The 24,157-nt window shown below is 37.7% G+C and overlaps 5 protein-coding genes across 5 annotated transcripts; 1 reads left to right on the top strand and 4 right to left on the bottom strand.

Annotated features, from left to right (window-relative positions):
- Positions 1-3,912: 3,912 nt before the first annotated feature.
- Positions 3,913-5,043, bottom strand: LOC132181536 (allene oxide cyclase, chloroplastic-like). Its single transcript, XM_059594791.1, has 3 exons — positions 4,937-5,043; positions 4,722-4,843; positions 3,913-4,486 (listed from the first exon to the last, which is right to left on the bottom strand). The coding sequence occupies exons 1-3, from the start codon at positions 4,962-4,964 to the stop codon at positions 4,085-4,087; spliced, it is 552 nt and encodes a 183-aa protein (XP_059450774.1). The 5' UTR covers positions 4,965-5,043; the 3' UTR covers positions 3,913-4,084.
- Positions 5,044-7,283: 2,240 nt separating this feature from the next.
- LOC132182580 (allene oxide cyclase, chloroplastic-like) lies at positions 7,284-8,921 on the bottom strand. The gene is made up of 3 exons (XM_059595865.1): positions 8,553-8,921; positions 8,325-8,446; positions 7,284-7,973 (listed from the first exon to the last, which is right to left on the bottom strand). The coding sequence occupies exons 1-3, from the start codon at positions 8,791-8,793 to the stop codon at positions 7,569-7,571; spliced, it is 768 nt and encodes a 255-aa protein (XP_059451848.1). The 5' UTR covers positions 8,794-8,921; the 3' UTR covers positions 7,284-7,568.
- A 499-nt stretch (positions 8,922-9,420) lies between these two features.
- LOC132182579 (allene oxide cyclase, chloroplastic-like) lies at positions 9,421-10,627 on the bottom strand. Its single transcript, XM_059595864.1, has 3 exons — positions 10,312-10,627; positions 10,102-10,223; positions 9,421-9,982 (listed from the first exon to the last, which is right to left on the bottom strand). The coding sequence occupies exons 1-3, from the start codon at positions 10,547-10,549 to the stop codon at positions 9,548-9,550; spliced, it is 795 nt and encodes a 264-aa protein (XP_059451847.1). The 5' UTR covers positions 10,550-10,627; the 3' UTR covers positions 9,421-9,547.
- A 7,025-nt stretch (positions 10,628-17,652) lies between these two features.
- On the top strand, positions 17,653-19,236 carry LOC132181684 (protein rough sheath 2 homolog). The gene has a single exon (XM_059594925.1). It carries the CDS (start codon positions 17,889-17,891, stop codon positions 19,005-19,007), a length of 1,119 nt encoding a protein of 372 aa, XP_059450908.1. The 5' UTR covers positions 17,653-17,888; the 3' UTR covers positions 19,008-19,236.
- A 2,949-nt stretch (positions 19,237-22,185) lies between these two features.
- Positions 22,186-23,676, bottom strand: LOC132180421 (AP2/ERF and B3 domain-containing transcription factor RAV1-like). Its single transcript, XM_059593229.1, has one exon. It carries the CDS (start codon positions 23,362-23,364, stop codon positions 22,462-22,464), a length of 903 nt encoding a protein of 300 aa, XP_059449212.1. The 5' UTR covers positions 23,365-23,676; the 3' UTR covers positions 22,186-22,461.
- Between the last annotated feature and the right edge of the window lie 481 nt (positions 23,677-24,157).

Raw genomic sequence — 24,157 nt, 5'->3', positions numbered from 1 at the left:
TGTAATTCTTATCATTGTGTAAATAAAATAGAAATGAGATGCACAATTTAAAATAATCTTGTTATCATGGGCCATAATATTTCATTTTTCATTATACATTGTAATCTTCGTTATATAACATATAGATGTCTAATGACTAATTTATAGAAAGAAAAAAAAAAAATTGCGTAAAATATCTGAAAATTAGTCTCTTCGAAGTAATTATTTGAAGGTCTAAAATTCGATCAATTAGTTTTTTTTTTTTGGATAAATGCAAAATTGGTCTATATGGTTAACCTAAGTTATAAAGCACTTACTGTGGTTCAAAAAATAATTTATAGGTCCCTAGGGTAGGCCAAAATAACATTTTACTCACTGAATTCATTTTCCGTTAAATGACTTAATATAAACCGTTTCATTGCCACCTCACGTCCAATAAAAATAAGACACGTGTTATTTTTTATTTATGCTTTTAAAAAATGACAAATAAGCCTTTTCATGTCATTTTGAGGCTCCGGCACACACTCCACGTCAAATTAAATAAACATAATCCCTCTATATCCCTTCTATGCGTCGTCGTCTTCATCTTCCCCGTTGGTTCAATGTCCATGTCGTCATCTTCATCTTCCCTACCGATTCTTATGTCCATCTCCAAGTGAGCTGTTGGGTTTTGTAGCACGACTGAAATTGCTGCAAGAGAATTGCCGGAAACGTCACGACGGTAATTAAGCCACACTGCTTCGGAGTTTTTTTACTTTCGCTTTTAAGATTTTGGGCATCTTTGATCTGTGAGTTGCTATGAGATTTTTGGGCATTGCGTTTTTGGAGCAGTGCATTTTTTGGCTGTCTTTCTATGGAAATTAGGATTTGTTTTTGGGCTTTGAAGTATCTTCAAAAATTGTTTATGGGCATCAGAAACAATCTATCCCTCTCTCTCTCTCTCTCTCTTTCTATGGCAAGCACAATTGTGCTATTTATTGGTAAGCACAATGATGAACATAAGATATCATTTTGGAGTAACATCAGGCATAAAGTACGAATGATGCATACCATAAAAGAGTGTCTTAGGAAATGAAAAAAGAAATAAAAAATAAAGGAGGATAAAATTAGGTGATGGCTGGTAGTCAATTTTTTGTTTTTGTTTTTCGTGGATTTTTAACTCTTAGAATCAGACATGAAGACGACGTTATGGATAGTGAATCGGTGGGGAAGATGAAGATGACGGCGGCACATAGGTGATATAGAGGGATTAATTTTATTTAATTTGTTGTGGAGTGTGTGCTGTAGCCTCAAAATGACATGAAAAAACTTATTTATCATTTTTTAAAAGCATAAATAAAAAAAAAATAAAAAAAAAAAACATGTGTCTTACTTTTATTGGGTGTTTTGTGGTAATGAAACAGTTTTTATTAAGTCATTTAACGGAAATTGAGTTCAGGGAATAAAATGTTATTTTGGTTTACCTTAGGGATCTATAAATCATTTTTTAAACCACAAGAAATGATTTGTAAATTAGGTTAATTATGGGACCAATTTTGCATTTATTTTCAATTGTTTTTTTAGCAATAAAGCAATAAAAAAATATATATCTTACGTAGTTGGCAGATAAATATTAGATTTACAAAATATTTTACAGAAAAAGAAAGGGTCAAGGCGGATGAAAAAAATATTAAGTTCTACAATTTTTTGAAATTGCAAAGTCTACAAATCATTCCAAGCTATTCATAAGAAGAGATGCGAAAAAAAAAAGAAAAAAAAGAAGAAGAAGTTTAAAAGCCAAATGGGGTCACCCGCCACCCCAAAAGTTATTTGGGAGTGGTTGTATCAAGGGCTGTTAAGTGAGCAAAGCATCTTGCGAGCAAGCTCGGACTCGGCTCGTATTCGACTCGAATATTAAATGAAGCGTTTCGTAAACACGAATCTTTGCTCGAATATTAAATGAAGCTAGCTCGGCTCGACTCGGCTAAACTCGTGAGCAGCTCGTATAAGGCTCGAATTGGTAGTTATTCACATAATTCCTCATATTAATATTAAAAATTGATGATTTTTTTTTTTTTTCTAATAGCATCATTTTATTATAAAATGATGCATATCCTTTCTCTTCGAAACCAAGTGCCTTGTTGTATTGACTTGAGCTCCATACTTCGTTAGCCAGGCTAAGCAAATGCTCATATGCAAACTGGCTTCTTGAGCCGTTTAAGAGTACTTGAAGTTTAAATTTATAATAAAAAAATAAATTAATAAATTAAATTAAATATAAGAGTCAGCTCGTGAACTGGCTCGGTTCAGCTCGATTTATTATGAGCTCGATGAGCTCGAATTCGATTTTTTTGGCTCGTCCTTAAGCTCGGCTTGAGCTCGAGTAAAATTTAAACAAGTCGAGCCCAAACAAGAAAAATTCGCTCAAGCTCGACTCATTTACACCCTTGGACTTGTATCGCCCTCGAGTGAATGATTGACAAACCCCTTATCTTGAAGAGTGATTAAAAACCTTTAAAACATGTTGGTGGTGGCTGGACCATCAAAACAACGTTTTTGGCGCCGTCCGCTAACATAGCTTTAATTGACTAATGCTTTTTTCTGCTTTTATTGACATGACTTGTTCACAACTGACTAAGATTTAACAAATTTCAAGCCTCTACAATTCCTATCAAGAATTTCTTAGAATCATAATCCAAAGAAAAAAAGAAAAAAAGAAAAAAAAAAAACTATATATGGGAAGAAAAGAAATAGGAATGAGATCGATGATTGGAAATGCATTTGTAAAATTATTGAAGAAAGTCGTTTGGCGCAAAATAATGGGTATTTCGATGAATTTAAACAAGAGACTAGATCTTAGATTTATTGGGAAGCAAGTAGATATAATAAATAATAGATGTAATTTGTCTATATGTAATGTGATTATTGTTTTGAATGACGTAGATAACAGCAAGAGAATCACCTTTATGATTAAATTATCCAGACTCGCTAATTGTTAACAAATTAAGTTGCAATAACTTTTTTTAACTATTGTTCCGTTTGTTTCGCCATAAAATGATTTAAAAAAAAATCTTATTTATTTTTTTCTTTCAATCATATTAAAATCTAAATTATAAAAATGTTCCTATCGGGTCCCGGACGAGTCGCAGTGGGGTCCTGGCGGAACTCAGTTAGGACACATTCAAGACTTGGTCGTGAAGTTTTCATAATTTAAAGTTTAATATAATTGAATAAAATATATATATATATATATATATATATATATATATATATATATATATATATATAATTGTGATTTTCCATAAAGCCAAGCACCATAAATTATTTTATGTTTAAAATATTTTTCGACGGAAAGCATTTTATGTCGAGACAAACGTAGCCTATGTATATGATTGAATCAATGGGGTTACTTTTTTTTTGCTACAATTAAACAGTAAAACAATCGTGATTCATGATGTTGCCCGTTTAAATGTCATCGTGAAAAAAAAAAGGGTAATATCTCGTATTTTATGCATATGCTATCATTATTATTATTATGAGAAATTTTACTTAATCTTCTGAATTGTCATCACTTTTGCAATGTCTCTTTTAAAGTTCAATTTATCTCAATTTAGTGTATCCATCTTCCAATTGTTTGCAATCTCACCCATCCGTTAACTTTTCTGTAAATTTTTCTCAAAATACCCTCATTTATTGTAGGAAAAGTAAAACATAAATAAATTGTAAAGATTAAGGCGTTGGTTAGAATTTAACAGCGTTTTCAAAAATACCATGCCAAACGAAGAAAGAACAAGTAACAATCCAGGAGAAAAAATAATGGATCCCAGAGAATACAATGCAAACAAAATTGTTTACAATTTCCTATGAATGTCCAAGCAAGATGCCATTATATAGTCTTGGATTGTATCAGGTATGCAATATGGGTATATAAAACTCATCACAGTGCCCAAATAATGATACCAAATATTCATATATTTTATAATTGCAACATAATTTGGTACACTTTTGTTCCACTTCCCACCAAGGCACGTGAGAAATTCGCTCAAAAATAAATATACTGGTAACCAGATCGATGCACTCTAGCTAGTACTCTGCTACTTTATTACATATCGATCAGCATCAACCATTAGTTGGTGAAATTAGCAACAGTGGCTTGAGGCTCACAAGCCTTAGCCGCGGGGCTCGGCTCGACAGCTGGGTTGGGTTCCACGGGCTTCCCAAGCAGCTCTTCTGGCAACCCTGCAATACCCTTCAAATAAAATGTGTAGAAAAGTTTGAAGGGGAACACAATCTGCTGCAGCTTCACCTGCCCGTACACCCCCTCAAAGATCCCAGAACCACCGGTCACGGCCAAACACGTATCCTCGTACGTCAAATAGGGGCCCTGCACCGATATGTGACCGTAGTCTCCGAAGTAAAAGCTGAATGTGGCCTCGTACCGGTCACCTTTCTTTTCCGGTTTGTTCTCAATCAGAATACACATGCCTGCTGTTATTCCCAACCGCTTCTGCAAGTCTCCGGTATATATCTGTAATATAAAAAAGACACAAGAATCTTAACAAGTAATAAATAAAAGAAAGAAAATATCAGGGAATCTCTATCTCTGCCTCTACGCCTTTATCTATTACTTCCACGTGAAAAACAGAAAAAAGTAAAATATCTGCAGGTCTCCGGTAGATATTCTAAATGGGATTCGAATGTTTTTTCTGTGAATTACGTAAATGAGAATATAATATATATTTCAGATTGAAGGAAGAGGATGCCTTGTTGCTAAAAGGGACAAGATCGCCAAGAGAATTGACGGATTTCTGGCTCAACCGGAGGTAGGCAGGGCTGCCACGATCACGTTCGTTGATTTCATACACGTACAGCTCATGAACTTTGGCTGCAAAAACAAGCAAAAGGGTCACTCGATCGAGGAACTTGAGGGGGAAAAAAAACATATGAGTAATTAAAACGTGATGAGTAAAACATTTACTGGGTCTTTCAGAGCTTGAGGAAGCCATTGGTACAGTGGATCTTTTTTTCTGGATGTGTATTAGGTAAGAGTGGTGGAGAAAAAAGAGTCCTGAGTGGATAATTGGAGGGTGGTGACCTACCTTATGTAGAGGGGAGGCGTTGGGGAATGTGGGCACGTGGTTTTTGTGGTGCACCAATGGACGGTGCTACTAGCATGACAAATAGGAACAGTCAAAAGCGTTTTCAAATATTCTTCCTCATACCCCCCACGTGCAGAAATGGAAATATTGAATTGAGTGCATCTTTGTGTGGTCGTTTGCACAAAAGGCAAACCACACAGATTTGGACACATCAACCATCTAAAAAAAATGCCAAAAAAATGTAAGTTAGCAAAACATAAAATTAATTCTCCTTCACAAACATTAGCCACCACCCCTTGCCGCTGCCGGTTTCACACAGACGCCACTGCTCACCACCCAGCCTCTCCTTGCCGCCGCCACCCCCAGCAGCCTGGGGGTGGCCGTGATCCACCCCAATGCCTTGGGAGAGAAAGATCTAGCCACCCCCAGGCCGCTGGGGGTGGATCACAGCCACCCCAGTGGCCTGAGGGAGAGAGATCTGGCCACCCTCGGCCATTCGGGTTGGCTCATGGCCATCTTCGGCCATTGGGGGTGGCGGCGAATCGCCCCACCTCCCTCTGCCACCCTCTCTATTTATTTTGTTTAAAAAAATAATAAAACCTAATATAATAAGGTGTGGGTGCTTATTTTTTTTTAGAATCTTCGAGCTAATGTGGCAACCATTGAATAATTTGCACAAAAGTTTACTTTTATGCATGGACCACATTGAAATTATTCTCTATTGAATTTCCTTGGTCTTAGAAAAAAATAACTTGTTTCCGCACACGATGTGTGAAAGTTGGGCATTGTTTTCTGCCACCGCAAAATTGGGGTCAGTGATTTTGGAGCAAAGGTTGATTACAAATTACGACGGTGATGGGGTTGGTTTTGGTGGATGTGGGTAGTATTTCAATGGATTTGGTGAAATCATCATGTGTTGTGTTTTATCGGTTTGTGGCTTGGGGGTGAAGAGAGATTTTGTCGCATTAGCTAATTGGTCAAATCTAGTCATCAAATTAGTTTTTATACAATATTTGATCTCTTTGGTAAGAAAAATAAGGAAGGGAAAGGATTGAAAAAGACTTCCACTAATCAATTTTAAGACAAGGCGGCACTAGTTGTTTCAATCCTTATCTCAATTGATGAGGTTGGATATTTAATTTATCGGTCTCATTTAGGGATAATGGTACATGCAAGTTATGTTTTTTACTACACTTTTATCTAATTAGCATGATGCAGTGTTTACATCTGTATTTGTTGAAAAAAACAAAAAATTCAACATTAATAAATAATTGGATATTGTCACGTCAACTTAGTATAATGAAAATGCAATATATAACATTCACTACAAAAGAAACATAGTTTAAAGATGTTTTGTATTGAAGTTGTTTTAACAAAATGACCCAACAATTTGATCATTTTAATAGTAAAACAACCCCTTTCAATTTTATTGTAGCAACGTCTCCACTCAATTTAGTGGGGACGTGCACTGTAGCCACGTCCCCACTCAGTTGGGGGTGGCTACAGTAAAAAACACCCCATCCCTCGAAATTCTCACTTTCAGCATATTTTTCAAAAAAATCTCGATCTCGCCCCTTTATGATCTCTCAAACTCTAGATCTCTCTCTCTCTCACTCGGCGCTCTCCTCTGATCCGGCGCAGCACTCTCTCTCTCTCCCATCTGGTTTTTTTTTTTTTTTTTTTTGTAACTCACTTTCTTTATCTATAACCTTTTGATTAATGCTATATGTCACACCATGATCTTACATTTGTTTTAAAAGAAAAAAAAAAAATCAACAATAGATTATTATTATTATTATTTAAAGGAAAATCAACAGTAAATTTTTAATATCATATCATGTCAAGAAAGTTTGGTAGTGGCATAATATCTAAAGGGAAGATCCTCTCACTGACCAAGTTTTAACTCCTTCACTGAGCCAATCGAGGTAGGCAGGGCTTGGGATGAAGATTAACTCCAACTGTAATTAATGGGATTGATTATTTTGTTGATTTGGATTACCTTATTCCTTAAATTGGTTGAGGTCAATGAGTTGCAATATCCATTTAATTCTAATTATGTCATTATGAGACATGATTTGCAGAGGAAGGATTGAGCTTCATTACCTATTTGGTCTTTACTCATGCGTATTTAACTTGTCCTTTTTCCCCATTTAATTAAAAAAAAAAAAAACTTATCCTTGATGCAACAAACATTATAGCCCCGCTTAAAACAATCAATTAAGAGACAAGTGATTAAGTTATACTGGCACAACACTAAATTGGACTCATGATTGATAACCTGTCATGAACAGATAAGGATTTATGGTAATTATCTGTCTAAATTACTAGTAATTAGAATATGTAATGTAAGACTCGCATGTTCAGTTACCGAACCAAATTACTAGGATAAGTAATTGCCGTGTATTCTTATCTGCCATGGATGGTCTAAATGTCGATTAGGATGTCATGTCCCAAAATCACAAAAATTATTCTGCTTTTCCGCATCGTGCACACAACCATCCACTTCCAAAATTAGTTTGTGAAATTGGCTAAAGTGGCGTGGGGTTCACAAGCCCTTGCAGCAGGACTCGGCTCCACCGCCGGGCTCGGCTCAACTGGCTTTCCGAGAAGCTCCTCAGGCAAGTCGGCCTTGATGCCTTTCAAGTAGAACGTGTAGAAGAGCTTGGAGGGGAATACGATCTGCTGCAGCTTCACCTGCCCGTACGCGCCCTCAAAGATCCCGGAGCCACCGGTCACCGCCAAGTACGTGTCCTCGTAGGTCAAGTACGCTCCCTGCACCGATATGTGACCGTAGTCCCCGAAGTAGAAGCTGTAGATCGCCTCGTACCTGTCACCTTTCTTCTCCGCTTTGTTTTCGATCAAAATGCATATTCCTGCTGTGATCCCCGCCCGTTTTTGCAGGTCCCCGGTATACAACTATAAGAAAATATAAGGAGCGTGTAAAGAGATTATCACTTGCTATGTTTAATTCAGTTCAAGCAAGAAAAAGTATAAAAGAGATCAAATCCATTTTCCCAAGATTTTTTATTTTTATTTTTAAAAAAGAACTTTCTTTTTAGTTGTCGGAAAGTAGAATCTGCCAGAAAAAAATGGTCATCTTACTGATACTCTGCATGGTCCAATTGTCACGGGATAGATTATCCCGGAAAACAAACAGAAAGTAGAAAAGGCATAAGCTTCTTTTCTTGGATAGATTTAAGCATACAAATCGAGGAATTTCTCAGTCAAACAGAAAAAAGGTTTTGAAACAGAGCGTCAGAAAATTACTTTGTTACTTAAAGGGACGAGATCGCCAAGGGAATTGACAGATTTCTGGCTCAGCCGGAGGTAGGCAGGGCTTCCACGATCACGCTCGTTGATCTCGTACACGGACAGTTCATGAACTTTGGCTGCAACGAAGAACAGAGAAAAGTCGAAATGGTCAAATTGAGAAAAATCCAACCAAAAACTCTAATTTGTGGTTTAAAAAATTGTGGGTAAGTGAGAAATAATTACTGGGTCTTGCAGAGCCTGATGGGTCGGCCTGACTTTTGCACATGAACGATCTTTTAGGAAGTGAAAAGCTGAAGCTTTGTGGCGGCGTCGAGTGGAGTTTGAGGCTTCCGGTGAGAGATGGGTTTGAGAGCTTGGAAGGCAGGAGTGTGCAGGTGGGTGAAGAAGCTGGGTGCGATCTTGTTAGATTGGCTAGTTTGGCAGGGTAAGAAATGGTCTTCAAAGCAGGGCTTGAGCAAGCCATTGGTGAGAGTTGAGAGAGTGTTTGGTCAGAGAGAAAAAATGAGGGAAAATTGATGAAGTACGGCAGGAGAGGAGTTGTTTACATAGAAAGGGGTTATGCTGGTTGGTGATTTAATCATGTGAGAATTTTTGGGTGCACGGCTGGACGGTGCAACTTATATATGTAATATGTAGAGGGTAGAGAACAAACGTGAAACGTGCCACGAATGGGACGAAGGGTCAAAGACTCGTTCATGTTCACAAGGAAAATCAGAAAGTTCCAAGGGTGTGAAGAACTTTCTTTCTCTTGTTGATCGGTGTGGGATTTCGACGGAAAATGCCCACCGGCGATATTGTGTTCCCCAAAAAACTCATTTATGGCAACTAAGAATGGGGTTGATGACATCCACGAGGTTTTAATTTTTTAAGATTTTGACAACTTCGGGGAGGAGAAAAATGAGATGGATAAAAGGAATAATGTCACAAGTTTTTCATGTTACTTTTGTTCTTCTAAAAATAATGTGACTTTTAAAATTATTTTTAAACTTGTTAAGAGTCGGTTTTCATACTACCAAACCAAATTACTAGGACAAGTAATTGCCGTGAATTCTTATTGCCATTGATGGTCTAAATGTTGATTAGGATGTCATGTCCCAAAATCACACACATAGATTGGATACCATTATCTGAGCATTGTAAAATAAACATCATAAACTTATTTTTGCACTACTCAACTACATTGTCTTTACAAACCGCAGAACAGAAGTTAAAACAACTCATGCACTTTGTTTGTCAAGAGGGACCGAAGATAACCCTGAAAATAACACACGTAAAATAGGTTTCCAATGGGACACATAATAAAGGAAGGGGTCGATGGCTAGGTTGGGCTCCACGGGCTTGACCAGAAGCTCCTCGGGCAGCTCCTTGATGCCCCTCAGGTAAAACGTGTAGAAAATTTTGAAGGGGAACACAATCTGCTGTAGCTTCACCTGCCCGTACGCCCCCTCGAAGATCCCAGACCCACCAACCACAGAGAGATACGTGTCCTCGTATGTCAGATACCACCCCCTCACCGCCAAGTGACCGTAGTCTCCAAACTGAAAGCTGTAGGTGGCCTCGTACCGGTCACCTTTCTTTTCCGGTTTGTTTTCGATCAAAACACACAATCCCTGTGTGATCCCCACCTGTTTCTTCAGGTCACCGGTATACAACTGTGGAAAAAACAGAGAAAAGAAGAAAGCAGGGTGTTATAATTTATATTATGTGATAGAAAGTAAAGGAAAAAAGATAATTTTTTAAAAAAAGAAGAAGTTAATTGCTTATAAAATACTTTGTTAGTGAAGGGGACGAGATCGCCGAGGGAATTGACGGTCTTTTTACTCAATCGGAGGTAGGCAGGGCTTCCACGATCAAGGTCGTTGACCTCGTATAAGTGCAGCTCCTGAACTTTGGCTGCAAAAACAAACACAAAAACCAAAAGGGTCATCTCTAAGAACCACAAAAAAGTGAAATCTAGTGAGAAAATATGAGAAATGATTACTGGGTCTTGCAGAATCTGATGGGCTGGCGTGGCTTTTGCAAGTGAATGATCTTATGGGGAGTGAAAAGCTGTGGCTTTTTGGTTTGATGGTGTGGATTTTGAGGGTTTGGGTGAGAGATGCGTTTGAGAGCTTGAAGGGTAGTGTGTTAATGGCGGGGGAAGTAGTGGGTAGAGATCTTGTAAATGGCAGTTTCTCAGAAGAATGGATGGTTCTCGGAGCAGAGCTTAGAGAAGCCATTGTTGAGCTTGCTTCTGGTAGGTGTGAAGGCGAAGTTTTGTTAGAAAAAGAGAGAAAATTTGGTGAAGAAAAAGTAGGGAGGCGCTGATTGTTTATATACAGGGGGTTTAATCACGTGCTTCTCTTAGGCTGTAGAATCGTAGATATTATTGATGGACGGTGCAACTGCGTGGAGGACAGAGGGTGTAAACGCACCGTATTTGGAATTGGACGGAAGTCGGTTCCGTAAGGACCACGTTTGGCAGCTCAGTTTACTGGCAATTAAAATGTTTGTTTTAGTGCCTTCACAAATTGTTTTCTTTCCCAAATTTGCTAAAAATAGAAGGAAAAAAATTCTCCTCAGAAATAAATTTCTTGAATTAACGATATAAAGGAAATCAGCTGGACAAACACACACTACTTCAGCTGAACAAACACAATAAGAAAAGTTACCAGATAAAATTTAAAATTCATATAAAAAATTGGTTAAATCAGTTAATTGTAGGTTAACCGGAAAAAAAAAAAAATTATACTATCTTCCGAATTGAACCGATGTTCACCTACCGACCGTCGAAAATCGATTGTCGATTGGTAACAATTCGATGGCGGTCGATAAGCTGTCAGTAGGCGGTAAACGGTTAATCTGTTTACCCCTGATCATAGTTCCTTACTCTCTTATTCATTGTACATCACCCAAATAGCAAGCAAGACTATTCAAATATCAACCCTAACCAAATATCAAACTTGTCCATTCCAAACCAATTACATAATCTTATAAGTAAATAATGCGAGTTTGGCTAGATTCTGAAGGTTCTCATGTCATCTATATGCCCATAAAATTCTAGCAACCATTCTAACTATCTTCCTCTACCTAAGCCTCGGTTTCGTCCATGTCTTCGTCCTCTTTGACTTATTTCTTACTCATCTTCCTTTTATTTGAAAGAGCTATGTAGATAGAATTTGCTCTAATGGTTTTTTTTTTTTTTTTTTTTTATTATTATTATTTTACATGTTCACACAAAGGAAGAGAAGATGAGATTCGAACTAATGACCTTCGCTTCATAAAATGTGGTTTTGAGCTACCCCTTGGGAACGTTCTAATGGCTCTTACTTCTTCTCATTGAGCATCTTTTCATGAGCTTGTAGACATTCCACGAGTTATCAAAGGTCATGATTTTTAAATGTTTTGACTCTTCAATAGTTATAATAATGTTTTACATATTTATAGACACTTGACACTATTTTAATTGGGTTTGAGGATATTTCTTCCAAACTGGTTTAAAGGAAATTTACAAAGAGCAAATGATCTATCAATGAATCGAACATCTTCCATTTTTTTTTGTTTTTTTTTCATACCTCTTCATTTGATTTATTATGGCCAACACTTTTTAGAAATAATACGCGATTAACTCGAATGTAACCTATGTAAGATTTCTATGGACCAAGTGTTAGTTGAGATTACCACATCATTATTATAAAATAAAAATGTAATTTATAACATTAATAACATAAAGATATTGAAAAATTAATACTTTTAAGGAGTCCTTTTGTGAATCCATAATATAATATGTTGAGGTACCTCACAACCTAAAAACTTAAGCCCATGAGTTTGAATTGAGATCTCTAGCAATAGCTAGGGAATTGCCCATCAAATTTTTTTTGAAATCCTGACCATTGAATATCATCCAATGGTTTACAAGCCGCCACGTGTCCTACTAATTAAAAATAAATAAATTATTATTTAAATTCTAAAAATAATATATAAAACAAAAATAATAATAATAATAATAATAATAATAAAATATGGGGTGGTCGGCCACCTCAGCTGAGCCATAAGGGTGGCTCCTGCCACCCTCAAGGGCCAGTTGGGGGTGGTTCGGCCACCTCCTGGGCCCTAAGGGGTGGCTTTGGCCACCCTCAACCGGTCCTTGGGGGTGACCGAATCCACCCTCATGGCCCCAGGGGTGGTTCGGCCACCCTCAACCAGCCTTTGGGAGTGGCTCTGGCCACCCCCATAGCTCAGCTAGGGTGGCTGGCCACCCTATGCTTTTTTTATTATTTTGTTTTATATTTAATTTTTAAAGTTTTAAGTAATAAAATATTATTTTTTAATTAGTGGGACAAGTGGCAACTTGTAGACCCTTGGATGAGATTCAATGGCTAAGATTTCAAAAAAAAAAAAAAAAAAAATGATGGGCAATTCCCCAACTATTGTTGGGGATCCCGATCCAATGAGTTTGGGGCAACAATATTATATTAACCACTCACACTTTTTATATATTTCCAATGTGATATCTAGTCTTTTTACACTCACACTTATACTCAACAATCTTCCTTTTACGTGAGTTCATCACCAGATTGGACCAATTATCTCTCGTTTATGAGTCTTTTACATTTTAAAGAGCGTCATGTGTACAAGAGTTGTGGGGGCCGGCACAACTGCAAATCAAACGTGTTCCGAAGACTCATCCCATGAAACTAAACTTGACTCTGATACTAGTTGTTAGGAAATTAATACTTTTGGGAGTCCTTTAATTTTGTGAGCCCATAATAGACATCATATAACTCAAAAACTTAAACCTATAAATTTAAACCCAACAATATTATATTAATCACTCACACTTCTTATATATTTTCAATGTAAAATTTTATTCTTTTTACACTAACTTGTATACCCAACAAAAGATGGAACTTGATGATTGTGGTTTCACAGACTAGTACGAATATGCTGCTGTGTATGTCTAAACAATATGAAATGCCCATGCTAATAATGTGATGATGGCAAACATTTGGTCATACTTTAATTATGGATTGTTTCATTAAAAAGCAGTTTTATTCCAGTGATTCCACAAGCATATGAGATTACAAAATAAGCCATCAACTTGTCAAAAAGCAGCCATGAACCAGCTGATGGAATTTAAAAATATTAATCAACCAACAATACTCGCACCAGCCGCCACTATCAAATGCCATTAATCTCTGTTGTCATTCTTAATTAATTGGTCAGTGAAATTAGCAACACTGGGTTGGGGCTCCGCTCCATGGCTGGGGTGAGGTTCACGGGCTTTCCAAGAAGATCTTGGGGGCAAGTCTCCAATATCTCCTCCTCACAATTAAATAATTAAATTTATATATTTATATGAGTTTAATTAAGATATGACATCTTCAATTGTAAACCAAGTACTCCGAGAGAGAAACAGTTTAGGCACATTAATATGTATATATGAACACCATTATAATTTAAAAGTTTAAACTAATGAGCTTAGATCCACTTAAATATATTACATACTATTTTTATTTATACTTTCTATAAGTCGGACCCAACATTTAGTACAAAAGTTGCGGAAACGGGCACAACTTCAAACTAGACGCGTTTAGACACCCGTCCTAAGAAATTAACAATAATATACATATTTGAATTCCAATTTAGCCCAAAAATATAAGTTAATGGGCTTGGGTCCTCTTTGATATATTACCTACTTTTTTATTTTATTTTTTATATTTTCTCAATATGAAACTTAACAATCACAATAGAAACAAACGTCCATGCATTATGAAGGGTAGACCTGTCATCATGGACGGAACTGGGGTGACGGGTGCATGGCCCATGGCCCCTCCAACACAACGAAAAAAAAAAAAAAAAAAAAAAATTAAGTTTTAGTTGAGAGAGGTTTATGAGATGTTGGCATTATTTGTTATGGCTTTTTCCTTCACACTTTTTATTTTTGTTTTTAAAATAAAATTTGAACAAACAACTTATATATATATATATATATGAGAATGCTTTCTTAAACAAAAGATAAAAAACGCAATCCAAAACACGTTGTATTCCATCGGCCAAAGCATCTGATAAATTGGTGAAAGGGAAAGAGAAGGGAGTAGGGACCAAATACAAATTTTGTATTGTCATAATAAATATATTTAATTATTAGACTCTTCCCACATTAGACAATCGACTCTAAAAAAGTCTCCAAGGTAGCTCAACCCGTGGCGGATGCAAATGGGGGCGGCGGCGGGTTGCACTCCCTCCCAATTTTTTTAAAAATATTTTTATCCTATCTTATACTCCTCTTTCTTCCATCCCTCCTAATATGAATTTTACCTTTTATCGCCCCTTTTAATACGAATTTCTATATTCACCACTGATTCAATCGGTTTGTGATTATGCTTCAAGAAGCAGAAGTCATTAATTCGATTATTTCTTCCCTTTTTGTGTGGACATATTAAAAAAAAAAAAAAATCAATTCTAAAAAAAGGGAATTAGGATCTTTTTAACTTTATTTAAATTAGATAATATCCGACTACTTATAATGAAGATGTATTTTTGTCCTCTCGCCTTCCTATTAAAAAAAAAAAAAAAAACCATTAAAAAGTACTTGATGGGGTTCTTAAATCTTTGAAAGGGGAAGGGGAAGAAGTAAATGAAATTAGAGTAAAAGCCTAAAAGGACACTAGATTTCACAATCACGATCTACTATTTACTGAAGGGAAGGGGGGGAAGGGGAGGTGTATCCATGGCAGGCTAAATCTGAGTCTATTGGCACGCATTACAATTTAAGAGAGAGGAGCATAGGTAGCTAAAGACAAAGGCCACAAGAGAAGCGGCCACCAACAGATCCGATAAACGCGTTGGGAGGGTTTGCCTTTAAACTCGCATGCATACAAAATACAGCGCCAATGCATGGCAGTCCCTCATCATTCCATAACCCGCAGGATACTTTCTTGTTTTTTTTTTTTTTCTTTCATAAAAAAAGACAAAACTTTCTACTCTTATTATCTTTTGAGAAACATTTCACATCTATTTCCCATTTATTTTGAGAGAAATCACAGTACTGTCTCTTAATCTGAATCCTAAAGCATAGGATAAGATATCAAGCTAGCTATAATATGTACCTAGACTAATGCATGTCTACGTTATTATGTGCAAGGTGAAGGATGAGAATGCGAGTTCTAGTCTAACTCCATTCGCGTGTGGTTGGAGTAAGAGAGTTTTGGATGAGATGGTGAGAGAAGGTGTGGAAGGGAAAAATTTACCAAACAATGTGTAAATTGGCCTTTGTGGCAATTGTACGTGTATCACATGTGGTAGTACAGAATACTATTAATGCAATAGGGTGAATTATGAGGAGCAAATCTTACAACTTATTTATTGGGAAATTAGTACAATAATTATAGGGAAGGGTAAAGGAAAATCCAAACATTAAAAATGTAAAAATTTGTGAGGATTTGAGTATTCTTTTGAGTATCTTGGTTTAAAATGGGCGGTGACAATGCTTTTCTTTTTTGGTGTGGTCGAATAGTTTTAAGTTGTGGTTTATTGTGTAGGAGACCATTATGGGGTATGTTTGGCAAAGAACTAGAAAAATAAAGTGAACTTAAATTATAGCAGATTTGATTGATGTAAAATAATAATAATAATAAAAATATTTTATATGAAAAAGTAAAAAAAAAATTATTTTATAAAAATTATTTTATTTAAATAATAATAAAAAATGATAGATGTAATATAAAAAATAAAATTATTATGATTAATTTTTAGAGAAATAATTAATTTTTTTTTTTAGTCGTCTGGTAAACACACCTACTTACTCTTTAAATATAATGGACTGGGATCCCCTCTGTGCATTTTGTTCTTTAGACAATTATGCCCCTACAATAAAAAGGAAACGGACCCCTCTAGGGTAGTGCCCCCACCTCAAAAATGATAGGGCATGGGGTGACCATATTTTAAACCTAGAAATTGTGGGGTGCTTTAATTCCACGCTCAACCAACCAACTAAGGCACATACTTTTCGGAATAGAAAAAAAGGCACATAATTTTCCTATTTTGAGCATCAAAATTGCTTTACCGGAAAAACCACTCGGCATCTTCCTTATCTAGGTACACACGTAAGAAACAACAGGGGCTCTCACTGTCCTGTCCAGTCTTGTCCACCCCTTCTGCCCTCTGTCTCACTCTGCTCCCTTTACCCCCGACCCCTCTCAGTCTCTCTCTCTCTCTAACTCACTCTCGCACATCCAAACAAAAGTAGAACCGTATCCCTACGCTCACCAAAACTGCGTACTATCACGCACCAATCACAATACGCCACTGCACATCCTCACCTTTCCCAATGCCCTCCACTGCCCATACCCCCCATTGCTCAATTCCTCTATACTTTAACACGTGTTTCTCCACAACAGTAGCAACCCTTTGCACGGTTATGACGTCGTCTCCCTCGTTGCTTTACCACGAGACGTTCGCCCTTTTTTTACCATGAAATTTGATACATTGAAGACTGAACGGGCAGCAACCATCACGAATCACGATTGTTTTTACTGTTCATTTTTCGCAAAAAAAGAAAGTTACCCTATTGAATAATCATTCATACATACAGACTAAAATATATGAATAGCATAAATTATTTGATGGGTTTTAAAATGAAACTTAGGTTTAGGTTCATGTTGGATGTGGTTATATCGCCAACAAACATAGCTTGGATTGAGGAACACTTGTTTTTGCCTTTAATGATATTAAGATTTTCTACAATTCTTGATAGGAATTGTAGAGGCTTGAAATTTGTTTTTTTATTATTATTTTTTTTAATTTTTAATTTAAGGGTGGAAATGAGCGACCAGTGTAATTTTTTTCCTTGGGCGTTACTATCGGGGTTTTCACCCGCTGTGGAATGTCCGGTTTGAGCAATGGCTACTGCCAGGGAAGGCGAGCCCGTCACCACAACCCCACTAAAGTACAAGCGGACTTAAAATTTGTTAAATCGGCCATGTTTGGTGGTGGTAGAATTAGCTCTAAAAACTTCTTTTGAATAATGAATCTGCCCCAACATGTATTGAATGATTCCAAACGATTTTGAGATGATCGACCACTCATTTAAGGTGGCCGACCACCCCAGTAGGGCTTTAAATTGTAGTTATTCGGAACCAAAAAATTGTAGAACACTAGAACTTAATCATTTTGCCTCCGTGATTGCCTGTTCATTTTTGTAAAATATTTGGAAAGTCTACCGCTTTTCGTTACCGTATATTTATGTGAGTTAGACACCTATCTACAACAAATAGAACGCAAGCCGCATTTGTATATATAGAAAAAAGGAGAGCCTATGAGTGGGGAGATGAGGCCACCCTCATCCTAGCCTTTTCCAACTCTTTAAACCCCGTCGCTTCGCATTTCCATTCTTAAATTCTAATCGCTCTCTCGGACAGAAACAGAGAAAAAGATACGACCTTTACCTATATATATATATACACATCCCAATCAACTATGGCGTAGACAAAGAGAAAGCGAGAGTGAGTGAGTGAGTGAGAGAGATGGATCGCCAATGATCCTGACCATCTCAAAAGCAGAAACGATGATGTTGAAATGAAGGAGCGTCAGCGGTGGCAGCCAGAGGAAGACGCACTCCTCCGAGCCTACGTGAAGCAATATGGCCCCAAAGAGTGGAACCTCCTCCCCCAGCGCATGGGGCAGCCCCTCCAGCGCGACCCCAAATCCTGCCTCGAGCGCTGGAAGAACTACCTGAAGCCCGGCCTCAAAAAGGGCTCCCTCTCCCCGGAGGAACAGTCCCTCGTCGTCTCCCTCCAGGCCAAGTACGGCAACAAGTGGAAGAAGATCGCCGCCGAGGTCCCAGGCCGCACCCCCAAGCGCCTCGGCAAGTGGTGGGAGGTCTTCAAGGAAAAGCAGCTCAAACAGCAACAAAAACAGAAGAAGGACAGCAACAGCAGCAGCAGCGCCGCGGGCGCGGGGGAATATTCGGACTGTACCGACGGGAATATTCCGGCGTCAGCGGTGGTGGGTTCTCCGGAGAGAGTTGCTCAGGGTCCGTACGACCACATCTTGGAGACATTCGCAGAGAAGTACGTGCTTCAGCCGAAGCTCTACTACACGTTCCAGCCCCTGAATACGAATACTCATATGGGTCCGGTGCCCGACCCTGATCCGGTTCTGTCTCTCCGGTCCGCAAACTCTTCATCTTCTACGACGTCGTCCGTGCTCCCCTCCTGGATGAACCTGAATCCTTCGTGCACGACGTCGTCCTCCACTACGTCGTCGCCTTCCGTCAGCCTCTCGCTCTCTCCGTCCGACCCGATTCCAGACCCGGACGTGAATCCGACCCGCGTGCTTCCGGGCCAGCAAACGGGTACGCTGATCCAGTACTACAAGGAGCTGGAGGAGGGGAGGCAGAGCTGGGTGCTGCACAAGAAGGAGGCCACGTGGCGGCTGAGCAGGCTGGAGCAGCAGCTGGAGTCGGAGAAAGCAAGAAAGAGAAGAGAGAAAATGGAGGAGATTGAGGCAAAGATAATGTCCTTGAGAGAGGAGGAGATGTCTTTTGTGAGCAGGATTGAGAGCGAGTACAGAGAAGAGCTCAATGCGTTGCAGAGAGATGCCGAGAGCAAAGAGGCCAAGCTGGTGGAGGCATGGTGCAGCAAGCATATGATGCTCGCTAAGCTTGTTGAGCAGATTCCCAAGGGAATGCATTAATCAAATTACCCATTCACTCCTCCTGTTTTTCCTTATTTTTTATTTTTGGTTCTTGTAGTGCATTTTGTATCACTTTTCTGGTTAGTGGTAATTGAAATAGTTTGTTTCCCTTCATATTTCTGATATGCTGAGGAAGAAGACTAGAAGAGTCTACAGCTTCTGCTTTTCTGTTTCTACATTTTTTTGAATTTTGATAGCGAATATGAAAGGCAAGTAGAAATGAGTGGCATCTTCTTGTTATCTGCATTTATCTTTGGTTGTATGTTGATGAATGTTGCAGGCAGGTTGATGGTGGGAGGAGCCAGGAGGGGCCATGTGAGTGAAGAAGTACCATCATGTTTGGTTGTGATGCATCATGCAGGGATGAAGGGTGAAGGGTGTGTAAGATGCTACAGATGCTATGCTATGGCGCTCTGTTTGTGCTACGTCCTTTGTGACAAAGACCATTCATACTACTTTTTGGGTCTTGGGGGCAATTAGGACGAGTGGTTGTCAAAGTTCCAGACGGCCAATTAGGACGCTTTTAAGTGCACTCGCTTTGTCACTCAAAAGAGAAATTAATCTACCATCGTTGCATATTTTGTCTTATTTGTTTATCTTATTATATGTCAATTTATTTGTTAGGTTTGCATTTATCATTAGAAGTATGTCCGAGGATTTTTAGCGGCCTTGTCAAATTTTACTCATTAAAATAATTAAAAATACAGTTTTGATTATTTTAACAACTCATATTTTTAGAGCACTCATAACAGTTTCACTACTTTTCTAATTCACTTTTACTATTTTATTTAAATATTATTTTTAATGATTTGTATATTCTTTTTCTAACTTTTATATTTTTGAATATTTGTATTTTTTTAATGTTCTATTTTAAGAATATTTGTCTTATTTTAACAATAATATTTTTAAAAATTTGTAATATTTCTTTCATTTTCTTAGTTTTAATTTCTATTGGAAGAAGATAATGTTTTTCATGGTTGATTTTTTATTGTTACACGTTGGCTTATTAATTTCCACCCCCATATCAATTCTAGAAAGTTTTTTTTTTTTTTTAAAAAAAAAGGATTTTTCATCTTTACTATCATTAAGCAGTAATATAATTATATGGCATAATATATACATTGATTTCATTGAAGAGGGAGAGAGGTTGTAGAGAAAAGGGAAAGAAAAAGGAAAAGAAAAAAGGAGAGAGAAAAAAATATATATTTGTTTAATGAATAGGTGAGTGAATAGTAAATTTTAAGTTTAGTGAGTACTGTTTATCTCACCAAATTTTTTTTGTTAAAGTAGTGAGGCTGAAAAGTGTACATTTAAGTTATTTTGATTAAATTGGCTCACCAATTTAACCAAAAAAGTGAATTTGAAGATCGAGGCTGCTATGAGTGCTCTCATTATATTTAATTTTTTTTTGGAAACTTTCACAGTTTCACTTACTCCTCATGTTTAGGTGCTAGCAATCATACCTTAAAGTTTAAAAATTTGCAAAGTCTAATTCTCTTGTTCCAAAATTTTGCAATGTGACTAATTCGTTAAAATTCTTCGTTAAATTCTACAAAGGAATCAAAATTCCTAAAATATTTCGTTTTTAATAATAAAAGAAAAGGTCAATCTTGGGTATTTTTCTTTTATACTATCTGATTTAACCCTAAATCATAACAATAAGAGTGATATTGCAAAAGTAACCAAACATGAGAAAGCTTAAAGTTGTTAATCCCCTTATTTTATTTCAATCTTGACTAAAACTCCAAGGGACGCTTTGCATGTTAACTTATACACACAAAATCCAACTACACTCCACTATAAATCACACAAGATTTCAACATTAGACAATGAGTAGTCGAATGGAAAACATCCAAGTTTAATTTATAGCACCAAAATCCACATTCTAAGACTCATCAAATCTACAAATCCTTTGGTTATTACTAACAATCAGTAGGAGTTCCTTAAGAAAAAACAGAAAATCGAGCCCAAACATTTCATGCAAAACACTCGGTTACAAACAACATGGAAAACAGCACCGGCCCTAGATCTCTCTTACATGCATGCAGTTAACTTCCCACCAAGGTTCAGTTTTGGCGGCCCTTTGACACAAAAACAACTTAGCAGAAGGTGGTTCACAAGATAGACAGGCACGGGCAGAGGCGGACCAAATAATCTTGAAAAGAAAATTCAAGTAAATCGGAGTAGCTAGGGAGTCATTGAGTTATTTCATCAAACAGTTAATGGATCAGTTTTTCTCTATCAATAATAGCAGTACTGTCTTTGTGGGTATCCATCACCGTCCAACCCAACATGGTCTACTCTATAAAGATCATTGATCAGCCTGTATTTCAAGTGCAAAGCCCTGTCCATCATTTGCCAAATGGTGCCCCCTTCCTACAAACTTTTCTATAAACGAATCTTTGATGTAGCCATTCGAGAAGACTTCAAAATTGTTGCAGCAATTCTTTGCAAACATCTAGGCTCTCTACTCCATATTTGGGTCTTTTAAAGGGATCAGGATCCCCTCAACATATTGAGTGAAATGAGAAACTTGACCTATTTTTGAGTTATGGTTTCCAGATCACAGTGTTGATGAAAATGGGCCACATAGTTACCCAAAAAAGAAGGCCCAACGAGTTTGATTGAAAGGCTATGGATGAGCTGTGGATATTGGGCAACTCCTTGCAGAGTTGAAGAGTACTATATATATATATATATATAAAATGAATTATGAACTCTACGACATCAGTTCAATTGTATGGGAAGGTAATGAAAGTTGAGTTACTCGTTATAAAAACACAACTCTTATCCCACTTCCACCTTAAGGGAGTGACGTGGCAATGGTCATCAACGTTTGAATTTTTTCCTTTCTAAATAAAGGTTGATACCATGACTAATGAGTACTATTACATCACCCTATTAAGTGAGAGCAGAGTATTTAACATTATTCAAAAGTGAAATATGAGTAATTTTATTTTATTTTCTCATTTCCTTTTGAAATCCAATGATCGATTTGAAAAGGAGATCAAAAAATAACACGTCTTATTTGGTAGAGCGATTTGATGTGTCAGTAAAAATCAATCATTTAATCAGCACATTTAAAAACATACACAGAAAAATGTTGAATTTTATTGCTATATCAAGTTATCAACTTAGTTATATCAGAGTCTACTAAATAATATTACTCAGTAAAATATTTGTAGTTCACTAAATTAAGGTCTTTTACAACAAACCCATTCCGCTACCATTAGAGAAATGCTAGGCTTACAAAAAATATATATATATTTTTTAAAAAAAACTTTCACAAAGTGATGTCACACAACACGACCGAATTCCCAAAATTTGAATTCATATTCTTCTCGGTCATGTTGTGCTAAGTAACTTTATAAAAGTGTTTTTTTTTTTTTTTTAAATACTTTGTAAACTTAGCAATAGTCCTCCTATTGGCTATTATATTATCCATAATACATCACTAGCTTATAGGTGCTTGTAAAATATTGACACCAAATAACCTAACAAGTCTCACAGCTTCCACAGATTTTGATGGGTTAACCTTATGATCCGGCACACCCACAAAACCTGATCCATTTGGCTGCCTCCAATCTATGAACAACTTGTTATCAGATCGATGAAAGCTAACCCTATCCCCAGCTTTCAGGCTCTTCTCCCTCACAAATCTGGTCCACCCTTTGGTTAAAACGTAGCTCTGGCTACTGCTCCAATAGCAATATCTAAACCTCCACACCTTCCCCATATCATCTTCAAAATTCAAAACGACACCCTCGGTTGCGTTTTCAGCAGGCAACGGAAAATACCTCTCCGCCTGCTGTTTTGGTATAACCATGCGGTTAAGCTTCCCCACGTCGCTCGGCGTCACCACCTTCTCGAAAAGGTACTCCCTCCTGGCTAAGGCTTGATCATCACCACCTCTGACTCTTTTCCCTGCGGTGGCGGCGGCGCCGCCGTGGAATCCACAAATGCTGTACTTGGTTTGCTCGAGCTCGTACGCGTAAGAGTGTTTACGGAGCATGTCGACAATCTCATCCTTGGAGTGAGAGCTCAGGAAATATGATTCCGTGACGTCGTCTTCGCCGGCGGAGGCCTCCAGAGAAAGCTTGAAATTCGTGATGGCGTCGTGGCCGCGGAACCTCTGTGCTGCAATGTCGTACGCCTTCGCAGCTTGCTCTTCCTCGTCGAATGTTCCCAGCCACACGCGCTGGTGCTTGTCGTATATCTGCGCTCCCCACCTGCCGTTTGGCTGGGGGACCACTCCCTTGTATTTTGAAGACGGCAGCCGTTTCGACTCTGCAGCCTCGATGCCGATTTCCGATGAGACGAACATAAGCATGGAACCGCTTGTTCCCTCGCCTGACATTTTTAACCACAGATTTGTTGAAGGAGGGATCGAGTTGGGTTAATGGAAGATGATTTTCAGGAATATTTGCAGTTAACTTAGATGATGGTGGGAAGGAGAGAGCTCACGTTTATGAAATGATCAAATGGTTGGTGGTTTATGCATTCCTTTATAGTGTATGAGTGAGTTGTGGGATTTGCATGAAAAGTTGGACCCATTGAGCAAGTTGATAGGATTCACATGAGTGTAGGCAGAACTTGTTCTTTACAAGTTCAAGTTCATCCCCCCTGAAAACCTGACCAAAAACCCTTTTTTTCACACGTCCAAGAGGAATAAGTGATCAGCTTTTTTTTTTTTCTTTTTTTTTTCTTTTTTTATGAGCAAATTCCTCAACACTATGGGATTACTTATCTGTTGCAGTTAATGCTTTTTGAGAGTGAGACTGTGAGAGAGGGGTCTCTTACATGGATGGGGTTGGTTGAGACTCCCAAGGTCGTAGGTGGCAGAGTCTAATTGGGTGTCCTCCAGATGGGCTTGTCTTATTATCTAGGTTCAAAGTTGGTATCTTTCAAGAATCACCATTACATAATCCACAACCAACATTTGGCAGGTTATCCCAATTGGTCCAATCAGTTTTGATTGGTCTGTCTGTTCATGCACTATTCTATTTCTACACCAATGATAACTATATATGATTCAACGTGTGTATGCGACACATATATGCAGGGTACCCTGCACTATATTTAAAGTATATAAGCATCACTAACCTCCTACACCGTCCATTTTGGACTTCGATTCAGATTCAGATTCAGAT

The sequence above is a fragment of the Corylus avellana genome, chromosome ca5 (genome assembly GCF_901000735.1).
Source record: "Corylus avellana chromosome ca5, CavTom2PMs-1.0".
NCBI lineage: Eukaryota > Viridiplantae > Streptophyta > Magnoliopsida > Fagales > Betulaceae > Corylus > Corylus avellana.
The sequence above is the reverse complement of the archived record's forward strand: the minus strand, read 5'-3'. Positions and strand labels throughout refer to the sequence as shown.